Source organism: Anastrepha obliqua, chromosome 1, assembly GCF_027943255.1.
Source record: "Anastrepha obliqua isolate idAnaObli1 chromosome 1, idAnaObli1_1.0, whole genome shotgun sequence".
In the NCBI taxonomy this organism is placed as follows: Eukaryota; Metazoa; Arthropoda; class Insecta; order Diptera; family Tephritidae; genus Anastrepha; species Anastrepha obliqua.
Window position 1 is genome coordinate 114,395,634 of NC_072892.1, and position 12,186 is coordinate 114,407,819.

The 12,186-nt window shown below is 37.8% G+C and overlaps 1 protein-coding gene across 1 annotated transcript; it reads right to left on the bottom strand.

The window, feature by feature from the left end:
- Positions 1-5,862: 5,862 nt before the first annotated feature.
- On the bottom strand, positions 5,863-6,282 carry LOC129236690 (uncharacterized). The gene is made up of 2 exons (XM_054870930.1): positions 6,171-6,282; positions 5,863-6,035 (listed from the first exon to the last, which is right to left on the bottom strand). The coding sequence occupies exons 1-2, from the start codon at positions 6,280-6,282 to the stop codon at positions 5,863-5,865; spliced, it is 285 nt and encodes a 94-aa protein (XP_054726905.1).
- Between the last annotated feature and the right edge of the window lie 5,904 nt (positions 6,283-12,186).

The window sequence follows — 12,186 nt, forward strand, 5'->3', positions numbered from 1 at the left end:
TGCGAAAACCTTGTTGCATTGCACTCTATTGGCTGATGCCATTCATTACCTTGCATTTCAACGTTGCGCTGTCGCATTTGGTTATCGTTGATTGTGTTTTTTTTTTCTTTTTTTTTGCTGCGTTCGCTGTAAATGCCAAAATTTCTGTTTGCATTAATATATTCGATAAACGCCGAACGATATTTTTCACATTATTGCATACAGATTTTTTATTTCTTATATTTTTTGGGCGATTAGTTTCGAAAGAATTTTTGAATTTAGTTTTCTTCTTTTTACATAATCTACATACATATGTATATACATAAACACACGTAACATGTAATTATAAAGGGGCGGCCAATAGCTAATTTCTTCTTAGAAGTGCTATAAAAGTAGTACTGAATTTGATGTTTTTTTAGAAAGTGCAAACCACTTACGATCCAGTTTAATAAAGCGCACAAGTAGTTTCTTTCTCGCCAGTTGAACACACCTAGTTAAGTCAAGTGCTTCTCCACCTGATCTATTCAAAGTAGAGGAGAACTTCCTCTTCCTCTGCTACCACCAGCTGGTACTGCATCGAATACTTTCAAAGTCGGAGCGTTTGCTTCCATTCGGACGACATGACCCAGCCAACGAAGCCGCGCTAATTCTATGTCGAGAGAAATATCATTCCATTCAAATGGTTAGCTCGGCTGGCAATTTCAGCAGCTTATTTCGAATGGTTTTGGCCGGACCTTTTGGCTGGAAATCCATCTTCAACGGCACACCTAAAAAAAGTTTAACGAGGTCGAGCTCCACTGATGCTCACATCTCTGAAAATTGTTTATTGCACGTTTTCGAATCGCTGAACGAACTTCGTCAAACAAAAGTTAAAACACACTCCAGTTTATGAATTACGAATTTCGTCAGATGAACTTTCGTGAAGAATTTTTCTGGCGTAATTATTCATGAAAATATTCCCTTTTAATTTTACTGTAGTCGCTGGATGTTAAAATCAGCTCTCATCAATGAAAAATGTAAACAAATTTTTTTCGCCAACGTTGCCCCACATGCAGTATACCTTGCACATTATAAGCCTTATACGAGTATTCAAAACTGTGATGGATGGATTCATATTGCTCCTTTCACCATCTTTGGGATACTCTACCCCACGAGGATTGAGTAGCAGAAGAAGATGCTATGTCTTGATTTTCGAAGAAAAGTGGACCAATAATGAACTAAAAGCAATCCTAAGAACCTCAGCCAACAGCCAAACGTTTTGGTCTATGCTTCCCGAAAATTTGTTATTGTCTATGTAGCAGTCAGGTTGGGTATGTGCCTCATCGGAAAATATGACTTTGGAGCACAATCGTCATACTTGAATCGAAGACGTTATGCATAATTTTCTATAGACTCAGCGGTCAATGATGAGCTTCTGATATCCCCAGCGAGTTAATGAACAAGAGTTAATGCAGTAACAGCAGCAAAATACTCTCAGTTGAGCAGGTGAACACGGGAATATGTAGGTGTGTTGTCAATGAACAGTAAGATTTTCCGAACTTTCTTCACATTCAACAGAATATTCTTTTTAAAATTTGTTCTGCTTCAGCATTCAATTTGGAGCAAAATTTTCAAAATTTCGGAGAGTTCAAGTGTATTGCGTTTCATACTGCGCAAATATGGTACTGGATTTCTGCCACTTGTTTAAGCGCTAGATAATCGCTGTGCCCAGAAACCAGCTGATGGTCCCCCCTTTATATGCTTTATGCATGGTATTCCTGCAATTGTAAGTTTATGTTTAATTTATTTCACTGCCAGTTGTGCGATTTTGCGCTGCATTTGGGTTGTTGGCAGAGATCTATAAAGGGTGGGTGTGAAATCGAATAATCATTTTACAAGCATAAAAAAGCAAACTACAGATATATTTTTTGGGTCTCCAGGTAGCATATTTCTCATGAGAACTAGTTCGCGAAATTTGACAATTGTATAAATTGCCAAAAATTCGTATTTATCTCTCTACCACTCGGAATTCAGAGAAAGAGAAAAGAAAAAGTTTTTTCTTATAGAGGTCGCTCCTCGGTAGGTAATGGCAAACATCCGAGTGTAATTCTGTCATGAAAATATCTACCGTTCGGAGTCGGCTTGGAACTGTAGGGCCCTCCATTTGAGGAACCACATCAAGACGCACGCCACAAATGGGAGCAGGAGCTCGGCAAAATACCCAAAACGGGTGTACGCGCCAATTATATAAGTATATATATACAATATATATATATAATGATTTGTTTGCTGTTGACATAAAGCAAGCTACGCTCAATATTTTTCAAAAGGGCTTTAAATTTTAAGGTTTCGATTTATTCGAAAAGTTATTTAAAAAATTGAGTGCAATGTAGAATAATAATATGGATATCAAATAAAATATAATGTGGAATAGGAGTAAACTTAAATAGCACAGCAGATCCGCTTAGCTGCATAAACGGCAGACTGCAGGCTGCAGATAGAAGCTATTACGCACACCTCAAGCCGCTAAAACCAAACGCTTGTTTGAACGTGTAAGCATCGGATCTATAGGACCCTAATGAGGTCAATAGATGTGAAACATAGGTTCTGACTACTAATCTAAGGAACTAACTCTTACGCTTTGGGCGTAAAATTTTGAGGGGAATTTTCGATCCCGTACGAGAATCTGATGGGTGTTATAGAATAAAACATAACAATGAGGTCGAAGAACTTATAAATAGGCAAAATATAGTGCGCTTCGTGAAGGTGCAACGTCTTCGATGGCTAGGACACATACTTCGAATGCATGACAACAGAATCGCACATAAGTTACCACTCGCATTTTGGGCAGCAGAAAGCGCCGACGGCCACCAAGAGGGTGGGCAGATGATCTGGAAGGTTACCTGCGTAGCATAAAAGCACGGAGAAACCATGGAATGAACCAAGAAGTATGGAGGAGCGCAATAGTAAAAGAAGCATTAGCTTACCACGAGCTGTAAATGCTATGATTACGATGATGCTTACCATATATGTAGCTGAAGGAGAGCAGGCGATCAGCTGTAGAGTTAGGATATAATTCATCAATTATCGAGCTTAATGCGACTCAGAAGAAAAGCACATGCAATAATTCCAAGTTACTTATTTTGCATGAAGTAGTACACGTAAGCTGATTTGACAGTTTGACCAAACATCTTTAAGTTCTTACGTAACTTTAGTTAAGTTTTCGTCTCGAGCAATTACACGACTAGTAAATTTTTTCAGTGAAAATAACCGAATATCGCGCAGTGCTAAACTAATTTGTTTTGGAAGGTTCAGCTAAAGAAATTCCTAAAAAAAATTGTGAAAGGGTTATGGAATCTGCTCCTTCGTTTCCAGCTATGCTTCGATTTGTCTTAGAATTCAAATGCCGACGTGCATGCGTTGAATATGAACCAAAAAGTGCAAAAATTTTAAAAATCATTGAGATAAGCTTGACTAAGTGTAAAATTTCTGATTCCTTAGGCATTTCAGGTGAATGGAAACTTCATAGTTTACATGAATATTCGCACTGTTAGAAAATATAATTGAACATTTTTGTTTTTATTTTTGAAAACTCCAAATATTTTGGGCCTTTTTTTGCCACAAAAAATCAGTGCTTTCAAAAAACAAAAATGCTTTAGTATTTTGTAGCACCTCCAGCTTATTTTATGACCTCTTCACATCTTCGATGCATTGAATTTACTAAATTGCACATTTATTCGGTGAAATGGAATACCATGACTTTTGAATTTGGTTCCACATTTCTTTCCTATTTGCGTCTTTGAAAGGTCTAATTATCTTTCACAATTCTGCCCAAAGATATTCAATTGGGTTCAACTCAGCAGACTGCGAGGGCATTCCTAATTTTGATGAATGCTTGGGTTCGTTATCCTGCATAAACTCCCATCTTAGGAGCATTTCTTCTGTCCTTAACTTAGGGGAGCATAATCGTATCCAATATTCTCACACAGTCCACAGCACACATTTTACCGTTTATTCCAAATATTGGACCTATTCCTTTCTCCGAAGAGCATCTCCAAACCATTACTGATTTGCCTCCGCGCTTTACCATTTTTTTCGTATATCTGAGATCAAATACTATATTTATGGATGGGTTCTTAAATTTTGCATTAATTTGGCTTCTGCCTCCGTAAAATTCTTATCGCTGCCAATTTTGCTAATTTTATTCAATACTAAATCACCTATACTTAAAATTTAGTTAATTAATTTTACCTTTAAGAGCAATTTTACTTTAGAAGTGGCAGTCGGTCTCTAAACCAACTCACTTAGACCGTTGCCGATTCATTGTGATACCACAGTAACCATGAGTACTTTCCATCGGGCCAGACAGTCAATAAAGAATATTATTTATCCGTTTTGAAGCGTTTCAGAGATGCTGCACGTCGCAAATGGCCGAAAATGTGGGCTAAGAACTCTTGGATTTTGCTTGATGATAACACGCCATCCGAGTCCAAATTGTGCTGGTTTATTTGACCAAACACCAAGTAAATACCATCGTGCAAGCACCGTATTCACCTGATATGGCCCCGTGCGACTGCTTTTTGTTTTCCAAGTTGAAGTTACCACAAGGAGATTTCAGTCGATAGAGATCAAAGAGAACGCGACGAAGGAGCTGAAGGCCATCCCTTTGTCGGTCTACTGGTTATTTTAATATTGGCCTTACAAATTGTGGAATTTTTTACTTCTTCGAAAACCACACTAATTCTGTTTTCTAAATCTGTAATGAATGTGTTTTCTCAAGTGCGTAATACAGAACAAAAACCGATAACCACTGATAACATATTGTAAATAATCTTAACCAAAACAATTTGAACTGAAAGTTGTGAAACAATACTTTCCCGGATTTTTTCCCCAAGTTTTCCCGGAAAATCAATAAAGATATTGTTTAAATTTGGAAGATCATTTGAATAAGTATTGAAATTTGTAAGTTAATAAATTGAAGTTGAGGGAGGTTGTACTGAATTAAAAGCTAATTTCTTATAAAAATTCATATTATTTTATTTTTGCTTTCTTTCTTTTTAACGAATCAGTAGCTAAATAGAAGTCACAAAAGGCAAGTAAATTTTATGAAGAAAAATTTCAGACGTGTGCATATTTGATAAAACCTTCAAGTCGACTTATCACTTTGTACCTGTTAAGCTGTTATTGAATTGTTCGTTGTTAATGCACTATTTCAACTGTTAATCGTTCGAGACCTTAGCTAAAGAATCTGCCTTAATAAAATTTTAATAAAAACTATTAAATTGTCTTGTTGAAAATCATGATTTATTATTTTAAAAGCGACACCTGCCCAAATAAGATAAGTTGTTGTGTCAAAAGTACGCACTTACATACATAGATATGTAGTCTGTAGTCTGTATAATTCATATTACCACGAGAACCACCTTCGGCCTTCTTCTTGGTGGACGGCGGGCGAAATTTTTATTTTTATGTGCATATCTGAAAATTTGCAGCGTAATTAGAAAAATATTGCATTAAAGTTACGCTTCACTTCGCGCCAAAATTTCATCTTCTTCTCCATCTGTTGCTTCTTTTTCGACAAATCACTTTAGTCTATTTTTCGCGCGTTCGAATTTTAAATTTTTTGACTCTTCACATTTCCGTAAACATTATTTTATAGATGCATTGAATTGAAAGCATTAAGCGATAACAAGAGACATTTTTTATACGTATGTGCGTACATACATATGTACATATGTACTTGCAACAAATGATGCTGTTTTTCGTTTATACGCTCCGCATGCCATACAACAGAAAAAGAAACAAAAAATTGATCTTGCAAATGAATTCACACAAATACTGTTTTATGCCCTTATGTGTGTGTATATGTGTACATGTATGCGCTTATGCATATTCGCACTTGACTTACCCGCCGGACAGTTGCAGCGTCTGAAAGCGAAAGGCGACCAACTCATCATTGCCTCCCGCGATAAAAATCAAGTAGCAATCATTTTTGGCGCCACGCAAAGTGCTGCCGTTAATGGCAATATAGCCCCAATTGGTTGCATTACGTTCGCTGGCATACATACAAGAGCACTCTGTATTCAGTAGTTATCAATGAGAGGGTCAAGCGATGAAGGAACAGCGAAAGAAAAAACAAATATCAGCGTTATTGAGTGTGTTAATTATTCTCATCGTTGGCGGAGTAAACTGCCACTTTGCGGCACACCCACCTAACCACAAATCTTTCTGCCCCAATGTTGCAACCTCGTGACAAATACTCGCACAGAGGAAGGTCAGCAGCACTGCGTTGCACACAAATATTTTCTTCGTTGCTGGCGGCATCAAGTATATGTAGATTGCGGAAGGTCACGTTCGTGGCAAGCCAAGTTGTGTTGTTGTTAGCAAAAATTGGCACTGCAAGCAGTGTCAAGAGGTACTGCTGAATAATGTGTTCAAACGCCACTCACATACACACACACGCACACCGACTGGCACGCGCGCCGTAACTCTACGTGGCACGATAAATATTGCACGTTGCTGCGTTTGCGGTTACAAATATTCCCACCGACGTGTTAACTTTTGTTATTCGAGGAGTGAAAACGCGCGAAAGTGTGGACCACACGTGCTAATGGCCGAAAGGAGACTGCGAATGCGGCTACCTGGAGTCAAATACCGATGTTACGATGAAGCCATTAGCAAGTGCCTTTTGGCAGGAACAAAGAAATTTCTTTGGTCCATTTCTATTCCTGTCCTGATGACAGCCTTCACGGCAACTTCAGCAGCAGCGGTTACGATAGCGTTTAAAATTGTTTGAATGTAGTGATTGTGGCACCTTTTTTTTGCTGGGTGTGTGTGTGGTGACTCTGACTGGGGGAGTGAGCGCACAAAACGGAAACGACAACTCTGCGCCTTGCCGTCCCCTACTGTCCATTGGCCAAGGAGTTTGTGGCATGCAAGGCTATGTGGCATACATGGATATACATATTTATACATGTATGCGCGCACAAACAGCCTGTGCAGTGTGTCACGATGTCAGTCTAACAGTGTAAAAACCGAGCAGCGGGGGGTGGTTTTTAAAAATAGCTTCACTTCATTGAGATAGAAACCTAAATGAAGTGTGGAAAACACATGCATACATATATAAAATATACATAGTGTTGTTGCTGAAGCTTGTAACCTAATTTAGTTTGTCCTGTAGTGGTGAAAGAAATGAAGGAATAACTGTATCTCCAGCAGCCATAAAAACAATCAGGTTAAACAATAAGCGACACGCTCAAACGAACATACCTGAATGTAAGTTTTTACTAGAGATGGGCATGAGCTTTCGGGATCGGCGGAAAATCCGGAAGTGCCAACAATTTCCCGAATTCGCTTGATTTGGCATCCTAAAGCTTTTAGCTTTTCATAAAAATGCATCGACCGTTTAAGGGAAAACGATTTGTAAATGTAGGAACCATCGAAGCTCAGGCACAAGCTTATGTTTTTGTCTATGGAAATTGAAATCGGTATTGCTTCAAGGGGGGTTATTTTAAATAAAATAAATTTATTTTGATAATTCAAACGTGTTTTTGTACTATTTTTAAAGCGATTTTCACTTTATAAAGCACTTTTTAAATGCCAGTCCCCAATGCCTGGCCTGCCTCTGTAACTTCTGACTAAATTGTGTAAAAAATACTTGTAAATCGAATTATTTCAGAAGCAGACCTTAAGTGATAAAGTGATTAAGTGTGTGAAGGTAAATTTTACACAATGGCATCGCCGCAGCTATTCTCCCGATCCATGCTGAATTTAAAGCGATCTAGGGCACACATTTGAACTGCCCTCCTCCAATTAGAATCTGACACAAAAATATATACACTCATTCATCGATTTACACGGTATATACCTCTCCTACACGGAAAAATCGTGCAAAACAACGCCCTGTAAAACGAGACACAGAGTTTACACATAGTAGACAGGGTTCATATAGGTAGTACACAGACACGTTCAATGAACCTAAAAGCCTGCAGCCGATCTAAAGAAGATAAGGATTATTCATTTCAATTCATCTTGATTTTGAAAAACTTACACATTAAATAACAATATTCCTTCCAAATAAAAGTAATAAAAACGCAAAACAAAAAAAAACTCTGTTCTGTAGAAATAAAACCAATAAAAGAATTCAAACTTAAATAACCATCATAATAACTACAACTTAAAAATCAGAAATTGAAATCGGCACTTACTCTTCTTCCGGGATTTATTAAGTTAGAATTCTCATTTTCTTTGGTAAGGTACTATCCGAGTCACTAACAGAAAATTCATTTTTTTCCAAATTAATTGTTCTTCTTTTCTTAGGTTTTCTTTTTGTTGGCATTATAGGTAAATTTTTAAAGCTAAAAAACTGCCTGTTTTCACCTGTTAAGAGAATTTAATCAGGCAGTTTCTTCTTCCTCAGGCACAATGCCACTACCTTAATGTTTGCGTTTGACCTTTTTGGAAAAGGGTGTGTTTGGTAACTTTTAACGAGCTTTTAAAAGAGTTGGCTCATCAATGAGGTTCAGTTGTTGTGATTTAAAACCCGCGTAAAAGCGAAATCGTGTAATTCGAGTAGCGTGCAAATTGAACAACTGGTGTATTATATCTACCACATTCGAAATCTTCGTGGGGTAGCCAAAGAACCACGTAGCTGATTTCGGAAATATTTCTTTTTGTGTAATAGGCGAATGTTTCTTGAAAGTCGTTCAATTTTCCCTTAAAAAATAGATGTTTGTCAATAGATGCCGCCAGCAGTGTGTGCTAGTCGATTCTAACATAACCTAAACGTTATAAACCAAGTTTAGGCATATGGTAAACAAACTGATTCGACACATTAGTGATTTTGTTTTGGTATCATATACTTTTAGTTTTGTGAAAACATCTGACTTTGTGCCGAATAATCGTCATTTGCGGCAAGTGTTGATTTTCCTCTTTTATTTGAAACAAAAAAACGGCGGTTGAAGCGCATCGAGAACAACAAAAAGTGTATGGAAATGCTGCTTTAAGTGAAACAACGTGCCGAGATTGGTTGCGATGCTTCAAAGACGGTGATTTTAATGTTGACAACCGTCCGCGTGAAGGAAGGCCAAAAACCTTCGAAGACACTGAAGTGAAGACATTGCTCAATGAGGAGCCGTGCCCAACGTAAGAAGAGCTTGCTTCAGTATTAGGAGTTACCCGCCAATCGATTTCCAAGCGACTGCATGCTTTGAGAATGCTTTGGGTTCCTTGTGAGTTAAAACCAAAGGATGTTGAACGTCGTTTTTTCGCCAGTGAACAACTGCTCCAGCGGCAAAAGAGGAAGAGTTTTCTTCATCGCATCGTGACAGGTGATGAAAAATGGATTCATTACAGTAATCTAAAGGAAAGAAAGTCATGGGGACTGCCCGGTCATGCTTCTACGTCGCGAAGTTGCCTCGGCCGAATATTCACGCTGCGAAGGTTATGCTAAGTATTTGGTGGGGCCAAGTTGGTGTTATTTATTATGAACTGTTAAAACCAAGCGAAACCGTGACAACACTCGGTCTTACGTTGCCAAATCCGTTAAAACCCACCTGGAAATATTGAAATGGGAAATCCTACCCCACTCGGCATACTCTACAGATATTGCGCCGTCTGATTATCACCTGTTCCGATCGATGGCACATGGTCTACCTGAGCAGCAGTACCATTCATATGAAGACATCAAAAATGGCTTGATCCGTGGATAGCCTCCAAAGATGAACATTTTTAACGCGACGGTATACGAGATCTACCAGAAAGATGCAAAAAAGTAGTACCCAGCGATGGGCAATACTTTCAATGATTCACTTGTAACCATTTTTTCAGAACAAAGTTGTATTTTCATAAAAAAACAGCGATAACTTAGTTGCGCACCTAATAATAAATTATATAACAGATGTGTGTAGAGGTAATATATATCAGGTCAGTCCATAAGTTCGTGCGTATTTTACCCATAATTTCACTTTTGTAATATTTTTGCATACAAAAAATTATTCGCGGAATATAACGGAACTATTTATATTTTCTTTGATATATTGTGCATTCACAAGTGATTTTAGTCGCGGATAGAAGCACGTGTGGTTAAAATATAAAATGGAATCTTCGAACGCGTATAAGAGACATATTTTGTAGTTTTTTTTATAAAAGTGGTAAAAATGCAACAACTGCTGCTGCAGAAATAAACACTGTTCACGGAGAGGATATCGTGAGGGTAAAATACGGTGCACTAGACAGGGCTAGTGTACTGGGGCGGAAGCCCTTGGTCGGGAATAAAAACCCGAGTCATTCCGGTAACGTAGAACCGGCTGCCATGGGAATGAGTTTGGCACAATTACGTTCTGGATATTGTAGCAGGTTAAACTCCTACCTATCCAGAATCGACCCCGACATACTAAACATATGTCCTGCATGTGAAGGTACCCCGCACGACACTAACCACCTCTTCACATGCCCCATGAAACCCACTCATCTAACACCTCTCTCCCTCTGGACCCAACCCGTCGAAACTGCCAGTTTCCTGGGCCTACCGTTAGATGAGCTAGACGAAGACGACCGGTAATTTACACTACACTGACAGGGCGAAGATACTGCTACAACAACAACAACAAGGATATCGTGAGTGTAAGGACTGCGCAAAAGTGGTTTTCAAAATTCCGAAGTGGTAACTGCGACGTGGAGGATGCCCAGCGCGCTGGTCGTCCTGAAGTCTTTAACTCCGACGCCATGCTTGAAATCGTGGAAGCTGAGACAAATTTGACAATGAAAGCTTTTTGAACCGTATCGTTACTGGTGATGAAAAATGGTTCCTTTACAATAATCCTGTTCGCAAACGCCAATAGTTAGATAAAGATGAAACACCAGAACCGACCCCTAGAGAAGGCCTTCACCCCAAGAAGATTCTCCTGTCTACTTGGTGCGATATGGCCGGTATCGTTTATTATGAACTTCTGGAACCAAACCAGACGATAACTGCTGATTATTATTCCCATCAGCTATCAACCCTGTATGAGGCACTTAAAAAAAATCGACCGTCTTTAGTGAATAGACGCAAAGTTTTGTTTCACCACGGCAACGCAAGACCTCATACCGCAAGGCAAACATTAGATAAGCTGAACGAGCTCGGATGGGAGCTAATGCCGCATCCACCATACTCTCCGGATATTGAATCTTGTGATTATCACCTTTTCCGTGGACTTCAATCCCATATGAGTAACAAGAACAAGAACTCCTCGAAAGAAGCTATAAAACGGGATATCGAAGCGTATTTTGGCTCCAAGGACAAAAAATTTTTTGAGCAGGGAATTATAAATTTGCCTAAACGTTGGGAAGACATTGTAAATAATGAAGGAAAATATATTATTGATTAATAAATACTTTAAACATCTCTTTTATTTATTTTAAAACCACCTTTAAAAACGCATGAACTTATGGACTGACCTGATACATATGTATGTACATATGTGTATGTTTAAAAACATAAAATATTTTTCGATATTACCATTTTTTACACCGTTGGACATTCCGGGCGGCGTATATCGTTTGTGAATAACACTCATTTTAGCAGGGTGTTGCCACTTGTTTGTATTAAACAAAAAATTATTACGCGCGAATATCAAGGTAAATATTTTTTAAACAGATTTTTTTCAAAACTAATTTTTTTTTATAGCGTTACCACCTAAATTTTATTGCAGAAGGACAATTTAACACAAATTTCAGCTGATTATTAAAATATGAGTATCAAATGACAGGATTTTAAATAAGCTTCAATAAAAAAGTGTTTTTGGCAGTGTTTCCAATATATATTTTTTAAAATAGGATATATATATATAAACACATATGCTTATATAATGTCCTAATGCAATAAAAGGTGTTGCCACCTAAAGTTAGAAAAAATTTAATTCAAATGAATAACATAATTCAAGGTAAGAGATAAGGATATTTGTGTCAAATAAAATGTGCTGAATTAATTAAAATTATTTATACCGCGTTGCCACCTAACTCCTAAGGTAAATACAGTATTTAACGGTAGAGATGTATTAAGTATTATCATGCATTATAACGCAAATTATGATTGAGAAAATTTTAAATGAAATGTGTTTTTCAAATGGCGTTGCCACCAATTTTTTAAATCAGAAAGTAGAGGAATTGCCTTATAATAAAAAGTATAATACTATATGCACTTTTTGAAGCTGCGTTAGACAAAAGACCCTATTGAATTTAGAAAAT